The following is an 18,755-nucleotide window of genomic DNA, read 5'->3' as shown; positions in this document are numbered from 1 at the left end:
AATTGAAAATGGCACCTGCTCTGGGCTGATGAATTGGGACGCTGCCTAGTACTAGGGCATGTGCCTTGGCAAGCAGAGCATGCGAGCTGGATCTCAGCCTCCCCCACCCTCTCAGCTAGACCAACTGTGCAGTGCACAACCTGCCCAACTGTACAAAGTAGCCTTGGACAATAGAGATTGAGAGCAGGATCTCAGGAACTTTCTTCTCTGGGACTGTCATAGAAGAATCTTCTATGACAATAGTAATAATACTGCTGAACCAATCTTGTTAAATCCTGTACTTGGCAGGTCCTGATGATCTGTTTGTTAAATATTAAGAAGTTTACAAACAGAATTTTAAAATGTTGTTTTACTTTCTTTTCATTTATATTGATCTGGTCTAAGACTCAATGATAGATTTCATAGTCCATTGGAAAAAAACAAAGGTACTGCCCTAGTGGTCCAGTGGTTAAGACTTCAAGCTCCCAGTGCAGGGGACACGGGTTCAATCCCTGGTCAGGGAACTAAGATCCCACATGCTGCACTCACCTGTGACAAGTGGAGGTCTGTCTCCCTAGTGTCAGCTCTAAAACCATACTTGAAAGGAATATAGATCAACTTTCTATCAAATTACCCTGATCTCAATTTATTACCAGAAAAATTAAGGAACTAAAAGGCAAATTCTTTCTACCAATATCGGGGTTTTGTTACGATCCAAACTTTGGGGTCTCCCAAGTCTGCTGCCTGCCCCAGTACACTCACCTGGGCCATTTGCCTGGGCCAGGTAAATACCTGCACCTTAAACAGAGTATCACAGGGGAACTCCCTGGTGGCCAAGTGGTTAGGACTCCTTACTGCCGAGGGCTGCGATTCAATCCCTGGCCGGGGAACCAAGATCCCACAAGCCACGTGGCGCAGCTGAAAATAAATAAATAGAGTATCACAGGCAAAGACCTGATTTATCATATACAGGCTTTCCTAAAACTACTCTTCAAGAAAATACCTGAGGATGTTAACTGTTCATGTCTTCCCCATAATCACATAAAGGATAAGAAAGATTATCAGAATTCACAGAGCTCTCCCACATCTGGCTTCGCAGAAAGGAATCACACCGTCACCCTAGAGCAGCAGCCAGTCACAGGGGAAAGGATGCCGGCCTGAGGCCCATGTTCCAGGACAACTAACAAACTGGGCAGCCACAGGTAAGTCACACGTTCTCTAGGGTCAGATTCCTCACCCGCAAAACAGGAGGGGCGCACATGTTTGGCTTCCAGATTCCTTCTACTCTAACATTCCAAGTTTGAGTTGTAAGATGTTTTGAGCCATCTGGAACCTCCAGTACTGATTTATACCATGCTCTCACCTTGCTATGGACTGAATTGTATTCCCTGCCCCCAAATTCATATGTTGAAGCCTTAACTTCCAATGTGATCATATTTGGAGGTGGGGCCTTTGACTGGTAATTTGGGTCAGATGAAGTCATGAGGATGGGGCCCTCATGATGGGATTAGTGCTCTTATAAGAGGAGGAAGAGGGCACTCTTTCTCTCTCCACACATGTGAGGTCATGTGAGCACGCAGCAAGGTGGCGAGCACCTACAAGCCAAGAAGACGCCTCAGAATGAAACCTACCTTGCAGGAAACTTGATCTTGAACCAGCCCCCAGAACTATCAGAAACAAATTTGTTGTTGAAGTCACCGGATCCACAGTATTTTATTATGGCAGACTAAGACACACCTTCAACATGAATTGTTTTCCTTTACTTCCTGGATTTGGAGCTTCTTCCAAACTCATCAAACTGAACCTGGATGAGTTGGTTAAGTGTTTACCAAGCAGCCAAGTGTCCACTATTATGAACACTAAACAGGAGAAAACTGGGTCTCTGCCTTGCAAGTGCTTATAAACTTATTACAATATGAGACTTTCCTGGTAGTCCAGTGGTTAGGACGCCACGCTTCCACTGCAGGGGGCCCAGGTTTGATCCCTGGTCGGGGAAGTAAGATCCCACATGCTGCACAGCATGGCCAAAAATAAAAAAAATAAGCTTATTACAATAGACTGTAAGTATTAATATATCTAAATCTGTTCAGAAAGCTAGAGAGTCTAGAGAGTGAAGGGCATCTATAATGTAAGCTGGTTTATGATGAAGCTAGTGCTCCTTATCACAGGACATTACAGCACACAGGACATCAGTCAGAAAGAGAAACCCACTAGGTCGGGCATGGCAGTAGGAAGAGGGCAGAGGAAAGGGATAAAGGACCCTGCCTCACCCTGGGCGACTCACCCCAGTTGCAATCTTCTGGCTGTGCAAAGGGAGGGCTGGAGCAGCCTTGCAGCAGCAACACGTAACCATGGGGAATGAAGAGCTTCCAGCCAGGCTGGGGGGCAGGTTTATGTGCAGAGAACCTGAATGGGAGAATGACTGGACCAGAACCTGGCCAGATGGAGAGGGACTCATGGGCATTAACGGTAACAGCTAGCATTCACCAGGTGCATCTCACGGCCAGGCTCCATGCTAGGCACTTTCCGTTCAACCTCACACCAACTCTACAGGGGCAGGTAATCCTCTTAGTTGTACTCCTTACCATTCTGGCCTGACTCAGGCCCCTAAGGGCCAGGCTGAGGCCTAAAGTACATGGTTCTAAGAGCAGGTGATCAAGATCTATTTTTGTGAAGAAAAGTGACCAGTGAGAAACAAGAAAAACAAAAGGAAAATCTAGAGTGGGGTGCAGGGGGCCACAAAGGATGCTCCTCCAGCAACCTAATGGTGCAGGGGTCACTCGTCACGTTGGAGGAACAGAGGAATGAATAAAATGAATAAAATCAGGAGGTTCTAACATGCACAGCTTGGATAAAAATCCAGCCCACTCGGGCCCCTCCCCCCCTTTTTCCCTTCTCAGGATAAATTGTAGGAAATTTTGAAAATAGACCAAGGTCTTCCCTGGTGGTGCAGTGGTTAAGAATCTGCCTGCCAATACAGAAGACACGAGTTCGAGCCCTGGTCTAGGAAGATCCCACATGCCGCGCAGCAACTAAGCCCGTGCACCACAACTAATGAGCCTGCGCTCTAGAGCCCATGTGCCACAACTATCGAAGCCCTGTGGACCTAGAGCCTGTGCTCCGCAACAAGAGAAGCCACCGCAATGAGAAGCCCACGCACCACAACAAAGAGTAGCCCCCGCTTGCCACAACTAGAGAAAGCCCGCCTGCAGCAATGACGACCCAACACAGCCAAAAATAAACTAATTAATTAACTAAAAAAAAACAGAAAATAAACCAAAAAGGTTATCTTCAATGGCAGAATAGGCCTTGTCAGGGCATAACTTTCCAAGTTATCTGATCCTATGAGTTTTATGCTTTCCATGGTCTTTGATATATTTTGCAACTCTATTAAGTTGTACATAACTGACAGCAATGCAAATAATTCCTGTCTGACGACAGGTACGTGGATTATCTGGTACAACAGATTTATCTGAGAGACAACAGATTCCCCCGCCCCTACAAAGCCAAAGCTGCATCTATTTGAAATTCATTTCATGGTGTGTGTTTATGTGCCTACTCTGTGAATTTTCCCTTGAATGGGTTGTAATATTTTACTGGTTCTCTCGTTAATTAATAAAATCTTTTATATTTGTATGGGAGTGGTGATTTTATCTTTAAAAAATTATCCTCTAATACCCATAAACAAGCTAAAGTCCAGAAGGGTGCCAATATGCTGTACTGGCTACTGTAAGAGGGAAAAAAAGGTTCCAGAGGTCGATAATTCTTCCAACCCCAAATGCTTTGAAGTCAGCTGGCTCAAGCAAATAGAAGGACGGTCAAGCCTCAATTTTTACCTCTCTACCCCTCCTCCACCAGCGATTCTCAAATTTCATTGATAATTCGAGGAGCTAGAAGAGAAGGACTGAGAGACCTCCCTTTGTATTAATATCATCACCCCTCTCAACTCTGCCAGATGTGACCCACGTATTGTGCAAGAACTGGGGAGCCAGAAGGTCTCTTAAAGCTGCCTGACCCACCAGGAGCAATGCTGGCAGAAGAGGGAAAACACAAATGGACTGAGTCCCCACAGGACGGGAAAGATGAATGATGCTGGAACAATTCTCATCATCTGCCTAATGGCTGTAGAATCACACACACACACAGGGGTTCCAGGTGTGGTCTCTGAAGGTAGGCTGCATGGCTCCCCACTTACTAGCTGTGCGAACCCTGAGGGAGGGGTTGACCTCAATAAGCCTGTTTCCTCAGCTGTAAAGTATTTGCCTCCTAGGACTGCTGTGAGCACTACATGAGCTAACACACGTAGAACACTTAGCAGTCTGGTACGCAGTAAAAGTGCAATCAATGTTAGCTTCAATACTTCTTTAAGAAATAGACAATGAAAAATGAAAACAAGGAATATAATAAACGCGATTGCCACCTCTTTACTCCTCCTTGTCACATCCTTTCCACCCCTGATCCTCACCTGCATTGTCTTGGATCATCTCATCCTTCTCAAAGCCATTCCTCACACCCTCTAAGCCAGTGACAGCCAACAGAAACATGTGAGCCACGTAAGTAATTCTAAATTTTCTAACATGGGCTTCCCTGGTGGCGCAGTGGTTAAGAATCCGCCTGCCAATGCAGGGGACAAGGGTTTGATCCCTGGGATGGGAAGATCCCACATGCCTCGGAGCAACTAAGGCCGTGCGCCACAACTACTGAGCCTACCCGCTGCAACTACTGAAGCATCTGTGCCTAGAGCCCATGCTCCGCAACAAGAGAAGCCACCGCAATGAGAAACTGGCACACTGCAACAGAGAGTAACCCCTGGTCACCACAACTAGAGAAAGCCCGTGTGCAGCAACGAAGATCCAACACAGCCAAAATTAAAGCAACCAATCTTTAAAAAAAAATTTTCTAACAGCCATATTTTAAAAAGTAAAAAGAAACAGGTGGAGTTAATTTTAATAGTAAATTTTATTTACCCCAATATGGCCAAAAGATCACCATGTCAACATGTAATTTTATATCCTGGTTTTTTTCTTATTACATCTTTGAACTCCAGCATGTATTTTACACTTACGCACACCTCAAATTCGTACTAGCCACACTGCAAGTGCGCAACAGCCACAGCTCTGACTGCTCCTCATCTCTTTCAGAAAATCCAAGTTCATCAGCCTAACAAGTCAGGCCCAGCCTGGGTCCCTCTCATCCTTTCCCTTCCATATCTTTCCCTGGTGAACCATACCTCGTACCTCCTTCCCACCCCTTTCCTGGGCTTGCCTTCCTGGGCTTGCCTTCCTGGGCTTGCCCTTGACTCCCAGGACCTGGTATACTCCTTCTCCACAGGACACACCACACCTTCTTAGCCAAGCCCACTGTCCCCAGCCCCTATTGGAGCACTTGGCTCTGGTGATCAGGACAAGTTATGTACTTTCTCTGCCTCATACCAAACTCTCCTCCAAGTGGACTGTGAGCCCCTTGGAGGCAGGGATTTTTGTCCTATTTACATATGTCTGACAGTACCTGGCCCAGCCTGGGTGTTCACCCATGTATAAAGTATAGATTTTTTTTTTTTTAAGGGGGAGAATATGTTAGAATTTTTACCAACATCTAGCTACTGACCTTGATCTAACTCTAAAGATATTTAGCCAACTCTTAATCTGAAATTATACACGTGTAGGGTTTGGACCAAAAATGGTTGAGAGGAAGTAGACAAGCTAAAGAAGCCACTACTGCTGGAAGAGCCATTGTTCCTTGGGGTTTGTTTTTTTTCCACTGGCACAAAAAACTTTTAGCCTTAAACTGTTTTTCATAGCTGTGCTGGAATAAATGGGAAACCACAAAAATGAAGGCTTCCCCTGCACCAGTCATCAAACTGTAGTGGCGAGAAAGAAACCATTCAAAACTATCAACGTTTGATTAAACTCTGAACATTTTAAGTGTTTATTAACCCATTTAATTCCTAAATTTAACCAATCATTTGACATGCCCAGAGACAAAATTCTGGATTCCAGTATCTCCTATGGGCCTCTTCAGTCTTCACTGAAGATCAAGGCCTCCCTTCTCAGGCCCCACAGAACCGCTGTTCCTTTATTTTCATCAGAGAGCTCCATAAAAACAAGCATGAGGACCCTCAGCCTCAGTCTCAGTTGTGACTTCGTTACACATGTCAAATGTCTGCTCTAAGGAGTCTCAAAATACTGACTTGACAGATCCTGAGCAACCCTCTCCCCAAACATGTTAATCAGAAAGCAGACGACTTTAATAATAATTATAGAACCCCTGGTTTTCATTTTATACTTTCCTAAGCAAAAACCTTGGCAAAGCCTCTTATGGTTCCCCCCCTTTTACAAAAATCTGTCTCCTAAGCAAAAGCTTCTGTTTCCTAGTAGCACTAGATACACTTTTAAAACTCATAGTTAAAAAAAGTAATTACAATGGCATTTTATTTCCATACTTTCTCCCCAATATTTTCCACTTACAACAGAGTTCAGAAGCTTATTTGCTTATAAATATATAAATGTCCTTGTTCCCTTACAGATTCCATGTTTTCAAATAATTTGATCTTATGAACTGTTACATAACACATACACCATTATTTTTCTTTCTTTCTTCTGTGAAACAGATGTGTATATTCACCTGTTTGTTCAGTGCCTCGCTATGTGCCATGTGGGAAGACATTCTGCAACCTTTTTGAAACATTGAAAATGTTGAAGTATGTGGGCCGAGCGATGGGATTCAGAATGTCCTGCTTGAGCAGTGGAGGAGCTGAGGGTGCGGGGCATGGAGACTAATATCACCCTGTTTGGTCCTGAGGGATGGCTGGTTAGCCAAAGACGGGTAAGATTCCTCAGAGGAGGAACAACCTAAGACAGGCACAGCCGCAGAGGGGCCAACAGGGGTGGTGCATAGAGCCTTCCTTATATCACCGTGTTTGGCCCTGGAGGATGACTGGTTAGCTAGAGACGGGTAAGATTCCTCAAGGGAGGAACAACCTAAGACAGGCACAGTCACAGAGGGGCCAACACGGGTGGGGCACAGACCCTTAATCCTTCTGAGAGAGGTCTCCTTCCCCCAGGGCTGCTTTGCTCTCCACACCCAGCTCAAATCAGGACCCAGGAGGCAAACAAAGATCATTGCCCCCAGTCATGTGAGGCCTTTGATTGTTTATGGGATTAACCTGGGAGTGTTAGACCCATAGGCTATGCCGAGAACTCAATAAAAGCAATGTGGGATCAATCAGCAAGGCTCTTGATCCGAGAGGTCTTGAGCCCCCCGGTCCCACTTTTCTCTTCAGTCTGTGTCTGTGTCTTCTTCAAGCTTGCGGCACCCGTCACTCACCTCGAGTCGCCGAGCTGGTCTCGGCAGTGCCAGGCACTGTTTTAGACACTGAGGATACAGCAGAGAACTCAAAGCACAAAGCCTCTGCTCTCGTGGAGCTGACGTTCTAGTCGGGTGGTAAATGCTGCAGCAGGAGGACCTGCCCCCTCCACCACTGCTGCCCCAGCTAAGGAGAAGAAAGTAGAGGCAAAGAAAGAATCTGAAGAGTCTGATGATGACAAGGGCTCTGGTCTTTTTGACTAAACTGCCTTAGTAACTAAAAAGCTGAGTTCTTTGCTGCTGTTGTTCTTACAAAAAAAAAAATGTAAAGCAGGGTAAGGGGGACAAAGAGTGGGGATGCGGGAGTATCTTACTTTTGACAGGGTAGTCAGGGAAGGTCTCTTGAGCAGACGAGAAGAACAGCAGTTCTCAAAAACAGAGCCAAGTGGGCGTTTTTGGGAAGGGAGGAACGGAAAGGAAAAATAAACCTCAAATGCAAAGACTCTGAGGCAGGAGTATGTTAATTAAAAAGTTAATCAAAGCTTCTGGTCAAGTGAAATAATCAGTACCTTAAAACCCCAGTTAAAAAAGAAATTAACCTTACCCCATTTAATGCAGTTTAGATTAGATTTCTGAAATACAATCGGTATCCAGCCCTTCAGTGTGACTCTCAGTCTCCCATCTCTATATTAATAAACTTAGGGCTCCCAGGGGACCCCCCCTTAAAGCCAGTGACAGACCCCGCCATTTCATGTGAGGACACAAGGCCACACATGAGAGGTGCTGAGATGAGGGCTGGGCCCCTCCTTTAAGTGAAATATTTTCACACAAAACTCCTCCTCATCAAGAAGTTAAACTGCTTCAATATAAGATAGTTTCTAAATGCTAAAAAGGCAAGATCTTCTCCCGAAGATGTCACTTTCTGATTTTCATACCCTTCTACTCAGCTGTCCCCTCTTCAGCCAGCTGCAGGCCTGCTCCCAGCTCTGGACCACTTTGAACTGAGCCTTTGAAAGTTTAAATTGGCTCTTCACCACCACATGAGATGCTGAGACCATCCCCTCGGCCAGAGGTGCCTTGCTCTCTTATTCTCTGCCGTTCCCAGTCTATCCTCCTCCTTCTAGACTCTCTTAAGTCTCCCCCTGCTAATGAATCCAAATCCCAGCTCATCTCACCCTGCTTTATACCTCTCTTGCACACACAGCCTGTCCCCCAGGAATAATCTTATTTTCCAAACAAAAACCTCAGGACACACTGTCAATATACGGGTACCTGCTACTCTAATTTCAATGCTTGGACTATTTCATATTTTAAAGTAATTTTTTTAAAACTTAGGACGTACTTATATATGATCTGAGATGGCACAGGCAATTGGGAATGTCTAGGAAATTTTAGCACCTGTGATCACAGTTACAGGCCTTTGACTGCTGCTTTATTCTCTAACAAACAACTTTATTTTCCAAAGAAATATGACATCATCCTACAAAGGGATGTGGAGCTACTTCCAGGAATAAGGATAAAGAGGCAGTGAGTGATAGCTGTAGGTGGAAGGCCAGAATGCTGGTATTTCCAGGTCATTTCAACAGCTCGGGGAGCTAAACGGACCATGGTGGACAGTAACCAGCTTTGGCAGCCATACAGACCTCAGCCCTTTATGGGGTGGATCACACACGTGCTGCAGCTCAGGTGAATCCAGCACCACCTCTAGGCTGGAACATGCCTCTCCCAGCACGCAGGTGAGCATCCACTCACTCCACCAGGGGGAGACGCACCATGGATCTGGCAGCGCACGTTCACCGCCCCTGCCCTCTCGAAGCATCCTCTGAAGCACCGTGACCTAGGAACCGTTCTCAGCACTTTCTAATTAAGGGAAAAGGTCACCACAGTTATCATTTTGAAATGTTGAGAAATACCAAATCACTACGTTGTGTAACAGGAACTAACACAGTGTTATAGGTCAATTATACTTCAAAATCAAACTACAGAAAAATAGATCAGAATTGTGGTTACCAGAGGCAGGGCGTAGGGGAGAAGGGAATGGATGAAGGCAGTCAAAAGGTACAAACTTCCAGTTACAAGATAAGCACTAGGGATGTTATGTACAATGCGGTAAGTATAATTAACACTGCTGTTGTTATATATGAAAGTTGTTGAGAGAGTAAATCCTTAAGAGTTCTTCTCATCACAAGGAAAACTGATTTTTTTTCTATTTCTTTGATTTTGTATCTATATAAGATGGTGGATGTTCACCAAACTTATAGTGGTAACAATTCATGAGGTATGTAAGTCAAATCATTACGCGGTACACCTTAAACTTATACAGTGTTTATGTCAAGTACATCTCAAATAAAACCGAAAGAAAAAAATTTTAAAAGCAAGAACAAAGGTCTTCCAGGGCTGTCAAGAAAGAATTAATTTGGTCTCGTAACCCAGGAGGAGTCCCCAAGGTCTTACTGAGCTCACCATTTTCCACTGGTAAATTCTTGTGGGTAAGCACACTGGTGACTTGGAATAAACTGAGACCTTTAGGTATGTTGTAAGACCAAGCCCATAATTTTTTTTTTAATGCTCAGAAATGTAATGATATTGCCCTTTGATCTGGTAAGAGCACTCCTTGAAATTTAACAAAAAATTGTAACAATTCAAAAGAAGAATGAAGGACATTTACTGAAGGAGCCTTCCTAATAGCAAAAAATTGGAAACCATGATCACTGGCTCTTAGGCAGCCTTTGGAAGGGAAAAATTCCAAAGTTCTTTTCACTTGACTAAGATTTTTCCCTAATTTCCTTCAATGTTACAATGTTTTTTTTTTGTTGTTGAGATATAACTGGCATGTAACATTAGATTAGTTTCAGGTGTACAATGGTAATGATTCAATATTTCTATACACAAATACCTGTATCAATAAAGATGTATACATTATCACCGTATGATCACAATAAGTCTTATTTAACATGCAACACCATACATAGTTAAAAATTGTTTTCCTTGTGATGAGAACTTAGATCTATTCTCTTAGCAACTTCCAATTGCAATACAATTGCAATATGGTATTATTAACTATAGTTGCCATACTATAGGGTAAATTCCTTTCAAATGGGAGAAATTTTTCCAGTAGCATCAACAAATTTATTAAGCACCTGCTATTGTACAGAATGCTTTTTTTTTTTTTTTGCAGGAAAATAGACTGAAAAACTTTTTAAGCTACAAGTTTCTTCAAGATGTCTGTATTATTGAAATCATTCTCCCCAAGGGCCTCCAAATTACAAAGTAAGGAAAGTAATAAAAGGTTAACTAAAGATTATGATTGGTATAACACTCATAGTAATAGCTGATGCTTTGGGAATTTCTGAATAGAAGATATTTGCATGTGGTATACAATTCAAAAAGGATGAACAGTCACACAGTGAAAAATAAGTCTCCCTTCCACCCTGACCCTTGGTCACCAGTTTCCCAATTTGTACCATTCCAGGGATATTCAATGGTGCCAACAGGTTCGTGTGATTTCTATGTGAGACACTTTGCTAAGGACTTTGTATGGAAGGCTCATGGGTGTCAGTAGCACTCACATCAGCCCTGATTTACAAATAAGGAAACCTGCTTGTGGCCTGAAGTGAACAAGCAACTGGCCAAGTCTCATGATGAGAGACATAAAGTCTGTACTCTCAGAACCCCTCCCCATCCCACCCCCCAACATACACACACATACACACACCCTAAACTCCAAGTTCTGTCTTCACGTTGTACTGTTGCCTCTGCCCTCAAAACCAATCCTTCACCATCCCTCTGCCTGGCTAACTTGACTTTCCATATAAATTTTAGAATCAGCCTGTCTCTAACAAAAAAAAATCTGGCTGGGATTTTGGGATTATGTTAAACCTACAGATCTGTGGAGAAATGATATTTTAATAACTATACTGAGTCTTCCAATCCATGAGTACAATATGCCTGCCCACTTATTTCAGGAGTCTTTGATTTCCTTCTTCAGTGCTTTGTAGTTTTCAGCATTTAGATCCTGCACGTTTTGTTAGATTTAGACCTAAGTATTTCATTCTTTTCAGAACTATCATAACTGATATGGGTTGCTTCTTTTTTTCTTCAGTTTCTGATGATTTCTTGCTAGGATATAATAACATGATTGATTTTTGTGGTTGACCTTGTATGCTGCAACGTTGCTAACTCATACACTAGTCCTAGCGGTTTTTTAAATAGATTCCCATGGAATTGTCTACATAGACAATCATGCCATCTGCAAATAGGGACAGTTGTTCTTTCTTTCCAATCTGAATGCCTTCTATTTATTTTTCTTGCACTGGCTAGCACTTCCAGTGGGATGGGGAATATCAGTGGTGAGAACAGACATCATTGCCTTGCTCTCTATCTTAAGGGGAAAGCATTCTTTCACCACTAAGTACATTAGCTGTAGATTTCTGGCAGATGCCCTTTTCAGGGTTGAGGCAGCTCCCTTGTCTTACCAGTTTGCTTGGCAACATTTATCATGAATGAAGGCTGAATTTTGTTAAAAGCTTCTTCTGCATCCACTGACACAAGCAAGTGTTTTCTGTTCTTTAAACTGTTCGTATGGTGGGTTATATCTCCTGATTTTGGAAAACTGAACCAGCCTTTTCTTCCTGGGATAAGTCACAATGATTGCGGTGTACTATTCTTCCTACATAACATTGCGGGATTAGATTTCCTAGTATTTGGTTGGGGATATTTGTGCCTGTGTTCACGAGGATGATTGGTCTGTAGCGTTCTTTTCTTGAACTGTCTTTGTCTGGTTTTATAAAACAGATATGTACTAGACACTTTTCTGAGGTCTTGGATGATAATTTTACTCTTTTTAATCATCATAAAAACTTAAGAGTGGTTTTAATCTTTGCTTTTCTGCTAGAATTTGACTCCCAGTTTTTGACCAGGAAGACAACTCCCAAACATAAAAATCTTCCCAAGGGAAAATGAGACTGCTTTATAAGGAGCCACCTTAAGGTAGATATGGGAATCCAATGTAGTGAAACTACTTCACCTGCCATTCTCTGCACGTTCCATTCCCCCCGCCACGCTCCCTAAGTGCAGCCCAAGAAAGCAGGAACAGTAAGGAATGTGCTCACCAGCTTAGGATGAAAAACTGACAGTTTCCATCAAATAAAAGATACGTTAGTACCCAACCCTGAAATGCAAATGCTCAGTTTGTCTCTGAGTTACCTAAGAAAGCACCTGTCAAACATTAACTCCTTAGTTCTTACAATTCCTAAAATGCTGAGTCGTTACCACTCACATTCTACTATTGATGAAACCAAGACACAATGGGGTTAAAAGACTTCAAGGAGATCAGCCAAGCTAAAATTTGAATTTAAACATCATCTATTACCCAACTTTAAAAAATAGTCCTAATTAAATGCAATGCAATATCAGAAGGTCAATCAGGCATGGGAGGGGCTCAAGAAAGGGATCCGGGGGACTTCCCTGATGGTCAAGTGGTTGTAGACTCCCAAGCTTCCACTGCAGAGGGCATGGGTTTGATCCCTGGTCAGGGAACTAAGATCCCACACGCCACGCGATTCAGCCAAAAAATAAAGTAAAAGTGATGTACGGGGGGGAAAAAAAGGGTTTCGAAGCAAAAGAGGTCCTTGAGGGGTGTTTTCTGAACTTAAATGCTGATTCTGCTCTTGGCTCTTTTGAGAAGGCCCGTCCCCTCATTGCGGAAAGTGGGTGGGTCTGCCAGGTGAGGAGCACAGACACTACACAGGAACTATACAGCTAGGAAGAGCGCAATGGCCACTGAGAAATCAAAACCCTTGTTGAGTATCACTTCAGCATGTAAAAGTCATCCAAACATCACCAGGCTGACCAAAGACCACGGAAGTGGCCTTGCACTCAAGGTCTCCTCTGCTCTGTGGAACAACTCAAAATGTGGCGGTCAGGAGGCCGTAAAGCACACAGCTCCTGGGTTCAAATCCCAACTCCACCAAGCACTAGCCACATGACCTTAAAAGAGTCACAACCTCTGATGTTCTCATTCATAAAATAAAGGTGACAAGAGTAAGCACTCATTAATGATGCCTGCTGTTGTTATTATTCAGAAAGTTGTCCCACCTAGAGCCTGTCCTCTTCTGACACTGTCCTATCATCATGGTATAAGCGATAGTATGCCCCACCCCCATCCCAAGAGCAAAATTCTGCTTTCAACCAAGTGTTTTGGAAAAAAATCGAAACAAAACAATAAACAAAAGGTCTACATTAACTATTTCATGAAATGATGCCTGGGAGTTAAAAACCAATAAGCGCTCACAGAATCCAAATTCAAAGGTAAGACGGTACTTAAATCAATAGTTTAAACCGACTCTTTTCCTACAAAAAATACATTTATATTGTTTGAGATAACCACAGGGAATATTCTCCCCAACTAAGAAATAGGTTATGAGTTTCATTTTTAAAAGATATAATCTATGAAAATGCACTGATTAATTTCCATATTTCAGATTAGTTTTACTATCAAATAACATTCCATTTAAAACATCAATTTAACTTTTAAATCACTAGGAAGTAAACCATCTTTAATTCAAATATGTAATTATAATTTTGGGGTGGCATTTTCACCAAGCAGGAAGTATTAATTAGCAACAGTGACAGCTAACGTTTTATTACCCACTAAGCGCCTAATAAGCTATGTGCTAATTTCTACATATTACCTCATTCTCTTTATCCTTTGAGAGACGTATAGGCTCATTTTACAGAAAAATCTCAGCCTTGAGGCTGACTATTTATGGTTTTGATGGAGAACTGGTTGCTAGTACCACTTAAAGTTTTAACGCTAAAATGATACGAAAGGTAAGTCTCAAACTTTAATGTGCATGAGAATCTCCTGGTGAATCTTGCTAAACTGCAGATTATGATTCGGAAGGTCTGGGGTGAGGCCTCTGAGTTTGCATTCCTAACAAGCCCTCAGGTGCTGGCGATGCTGCTGACCACACTTGGAGCAAGGACTTGCAGGTGGCAACAGGCCACAGACCACAAAATATATCTCTAAAAACTAAAACAAAAAAAGTCAAATTTTTCTCAAAAACCACAGAATTAGAACTTATATTAGACATATTTCTTTTTTTTAAAATAAATTTATTTATTTATTTTATTGGCTGTGTTGGGTCTTTTTTTGCTGTGCGCGGGCTTTCTTAGTTGCGGTGAGTGGGGGCTGCTCTTCGTTGTGGTGTGTGGGCTCCTCATTGCCGTGGCTTCTCTTGTTGCGGAGCACGGGCTCTAGGCACGTGGGCTTCAGTAGTTGCAGCACATGGGCTCAATAGTTGTGGCTCACGGGCCCTAAAGTGCAGGCTCAATAATTGTGGCGCATGGGCTTAGCTGCTCCGCGGCATGTGGGATCTTCCTGGAGCAGGGATCGAACCCATGTCCCCTGCATTGGCAGGTGGATTCTTAACCACTGCGCCACCTAGGAAGCCCTAGACATATTTCTTGAGGGGATTCTGAGCTTTGTAACATCTTAGAAATATCTTCCAGGACTTCCCTGGTAGTGCAGCGGCTAGGACTTCACGCTTCCAAGGCAGGGGGCACAAGTCCAATCCCTGGTCGTGGAGCTAACAAACCCCAACGCGCAGCCCCCCCCCCCCCAAAAAAAAGAAAGAAATATCTTCATAGTGACACCTGTAACTTTTCCAGTTTAAGTTGAAAGTCCCACATCTTGAAGTTTTGTGGGATTTTTCCCCCCCTAAAAGCACTGATTTTTTAAATCAAGGCTGAAAAGCTAAATGCATGGAAGACTGTTTCATGCTGCCATACCCTTCAAGGAGGTCCCCATCCTTCACTCACCCACACATAACATAACCTCTCGCTGTTTAAATTCTAAAGATTAGACAAAAGGCAAACGTTAGGGGAGATTTTAGGGGCTGGGCCCTAAAGTTCTTCCAGATGAAAAGTAAAGCTCTACCAAAAAAAAAAAAAATAGCACCTTATGAAAAGGCAATGATAAATACCACTGGCTTCCATTTCTGGCCTTAGGTGACAAAATTCCAGTAATGAGGTGATATCTAACATTTTATACAAACTACTGCATTTCATTCTTTTACAGGATCTTTTGAGTGGCAATCTCCAAAAGTCCACAGTAAACAAAGCTAAGTACTTAACAAGGCCCTAAATTCCACCTGGCTCAAGTTCCCTCCCGTCCTGCTCTTTTACTCACTTCTGATTATCTGTGCTGTACTCAAACATCAACTAGCTACCCCCTCTTTTAAAAGGCACCTCCCCCATATCCTCCATTCTCTTTGCTAACAGCAGTGCCTAACTACAGAACCAATATATCTCTGAGAACATTCCAGTTTACCAGATAAGGTCAGTTTAAAATTCTGGAGAGGAATAACCTGCTCCGTTTGTCCTTCCTGACAGCCCTTCAAAAATACCGTACGCATTCAGCAGAACAAGCCTTTCACCTGAGAGAGCGAAAACAGCCTATGATTCTGCAATTTACAAACACTGAGCCCTTTATTTAAAGGATATCCACACATTAAATGATTCCCAAGGAACCTTCATCTACGTACTCAAGTAAGCACAAGAAGACCAAGGCCTGGAAGAAACAAAACGCACATACATTGCAGCTCTGTGCAAATGGCTTCTCCAGCTAAGAAGTCTATGAAGTTTTGCTGCGGGGCCTCAGAGGAAGGCCTACCTGTGTCAGGGAATATCAGGACACGGTTTTTTCCGAACTGGAGCATGTTCTATCCACAACAGAGTGAAGCAACTAACCAAAGAGGCCTGTCAGAAAACCACAAAGAGGGGCAGAGGAGACAGGCCCCTGCCCTGAACACCCTGGAAGCTAAAAATAAGAATTCTGAGAAATGAGCTCTACCATAGACAAGCCCAACAGAAAGTTCTCTGTTTCTGTTACCTCCAAAACTGGCTGCCCTCCCAGAGTGACTTAACTCTGGGTACCAACTGGGCAATGCCAGCCACCGTGCTGGGGCGGAGGATTCGGGGATGCCGTTTCTATCTTCCGGGCTAATTAGAAGGAATCAAAACCTCTGCAGTATAAACTGGAGACTCTGTGGGCAGATCTGGGCTCTCCCAATGCACCCAGACCACATGCCTCCATTCAACAAACATTTATTTGAGCGTCTACCATACGCCCAGCACTCTGATGGGAGCCGGGGAAGAAACCGAGCCACAGTCCCCAGTGGTGGAAGCCGAGACAAACGAGGACCATCCAGAGCAGTGGAGGACGTGCGGGCCCCGAAAACCTAACACAAGTTGCTATAACCAGCAGTACCCAGGGGACAGCATGACCCCCGCCGGGTTCCGCGCACCACCAAGCCCAACAGTGAAAGAGGTTCACGATGGCGAAGGCTTGAGTGGACAGGTAGGCCCAGGGACAGGTGTTCAGGTAGAAGGCGCACACCTGAGGCGCAGGGCTGGAGAAGGCAGGGTCCCCAGGGGAGGCGGGGGGGAGGGGCGGCTCGGGGACCCGGCGAAGGAGAGGGGGCGCAAGGAGAGGGGCTATGGGAAGCGGGTGCGCGGTGGAGGCCGGCCGGGCCTGCGCCCCCTGAAGCGGGAAGGAGCAGGGAGGGAAGGCGCGCGGCTAGGCCGCCCGCCGGCACCTGGGGCCCCGCCCGGCACCTACCACTTGGGCGACCTTGAGGCAGCCGAGCGCGCCGCGCAGGTAGTCGGGGTCGCAGCGCAGGCCGGCCAGCCCGCGGCGCTGGCTCACCGGCTCGGTGGTGGGCTGGTACGGGCTGCTGGCGCCCGAGATCATGGAGGTGCTCGAGGCCTCGCCCTCGAAGCCGTCCAGCTCCTCGCCGCTCCGCATGCTGCCGCCCGGCCCGGGCCGCCTCGCGCGGCTGACCCCCGGCGCCCGGAGCTGGCGGGCTCAGCGGGGCCGCCGCATCGCTGCCGCCGCCGCCGCCGCCTCCTGACTGGCCGCACCGCCGCCGCCTCTGCGCCCGCCGCCCGGCTGCGGCCGCGGCTCGGTCCGCTCGGGCTCGGCTCCCGCCGCCTCGGCAGCGGAAAGGGAGGGAGGCGGGAGCTGGCGGAGAGGGAAGGAGGCGGGAGCCGGCGCGGCCGGCCGGCAGGGGGCGGAGCGAGCGCCCGCCCGCCAGCCGGCCGCTCGGCGGCGCTCCGCGGCCCTGGTGAGTGGAGGCGGCTGCCCGCGCTGCGGGGCCTCGGGAGGGCGGGGCGGGGCCTCGGGAGGGCGGGGCGGGGCCTCGGGAGGGCGGGGCGGGGCCTCGGGAGGGCGGGGCGGGGCCTCGGGAGGGCGGGGCGGGGCGCCGGGGCCTCTGGCCCCGCCCTCACCTGCTGGCGCGCGGGGCCCGCGGCCGCGGCTGCGCGTCAGGAGATCCCTGCGGAGGAAGGCGAGGGTACGGGAAAGGGGGGTCGTGGGGACCCGGGAGGATGGGGGCTGGACCTAGGGGACACGGAGCTGCTTTCCCAGGGCGCTGCTTCAGTTTCTTCCCTGGAGGAAGTGGGGTCCTCTGCAGGTAGGCCGGGGACTTCCCGGTGAAGACCGAGATGTGCTGTGCGACCTGGGCGCTGGGAACACTACGGGGCCCCAGGGTGGGCCTGACTTGAACTGTTTGACAAGAGGGGGCTAAGTGTCTGGGCTCCCACACTGGGCAACAAACTAGTTCCCAGGTCAGGGACTGAGCGGGACAGGGGTGAGGAGAAGTCGGGGTGAGTGGGGTCGCTTACTACCAGGTCTGCAAAGCAGACAGGCAGTAATGTTTGTGAATAACTCCCAATGTACGTTCTGGATCCATCGGCCTGACCGAGGATGGGGAGCTAGTCCACAGGAGACCCTGGGTGACTAACATTCGTTTCCTCTTAGCTGAGAAGGTTTTGCGATCTCTGTCGAATCATCAAGAGAGGTTAAACACAGATTTTTGCACTGATGGGCATTAATTAGGGGCCAATTTGCAATTCAAGTGTGAAGGCTGATTTTAAGCTTAAGTGGTATTGAACCCTTCCACACCACAGATATCTAGAGTGCCATGCTCTAGGCACTGACGAAGGCACTTGAAAGTGTTATTCCCATTTCACCGAAGACCAGACTAAGGTTTCAGCCTGGTAGTCCCAGGCCACACAATTGGTGGGTGGAGCCTGCTCACTTCCCTCATTTTTTCTCTACACAATATTGCCTAGCACGTAATTCAGATGGGCTTGTGAACTTGTGAAGGGAGAAGCAGTCAATGCCATCGCTCAGGAGATCTCAGTTTAAAGGGCTCTCACCTTTTGGTTACAGAAGATGGGAAAGACAAGGACTCTAACACTCTATTCAACCAACAAATATTTATTGGGCACTTATATGCTAAAGGATATGCTAGGGCCTGGAGATTGCCAGGGAAAGATAACCTGAATGGTTGGATGCAGGCTCTTGCCTCTGCTTTCTCCCCAAATCCCAGTGAAATGACAGTTACTGGGATTTATTTTTTAAGGGCGTAAAACCACAGGGACAAAGATTGGGAAAGGAGACAATG

At 45.9% G+C, this 18,755-nt stretch overlaps 1 protein-coding gene across 2 annotated transcripts in view; it reads right to left on the bottom strand.

Moving 5' to 3' along the window:
- Positions 1 to 17,246, bottom strand: part of CMTM4 (CKLF like MARVEL transmembrane domain containing 4) — a 68,217-nt gene extending 50,971 nt beyond the window's left edge. For both annotated transcript variants that reach the window (XM_057713217.1, XM_057713218.1), the window contains exon 1: positions 16,907 to 17,246. In XM_057713217.1, coding sequence (XP_057569200.1) covers positions 16,907 to 17,092 — 186 coding nt within the window. In that variant the 5' untranslated portion in view covers positions 17,093 to 17,246. The remainder of the gene's footprint in view (positions 1 to 16,906) is intronic.
- Between the last annotated feature and the right edge of the window lie 1,509 nt (positions 17,247 to 18,755).

Source organism: Hippopotamus amphibius, chromosome 16 (genome assembly GCF_030028045.1).
Source record: "Hippopotamus amphibius kiboko isolate mHipAmp2 chromosome 16, mHipAmp2.hap2, whole genome shotgun sequence".
Taxonomy (NCBI): Eukaryota; Metazoa; Chordata; class Mammalia; order Artiodactyla; family Hippopotamidae; genus Hippopotamus; species Hippopotamus amphibius.
This window is presented reverse-complemented; position numbering and strand designations above follow the sequence as displayed.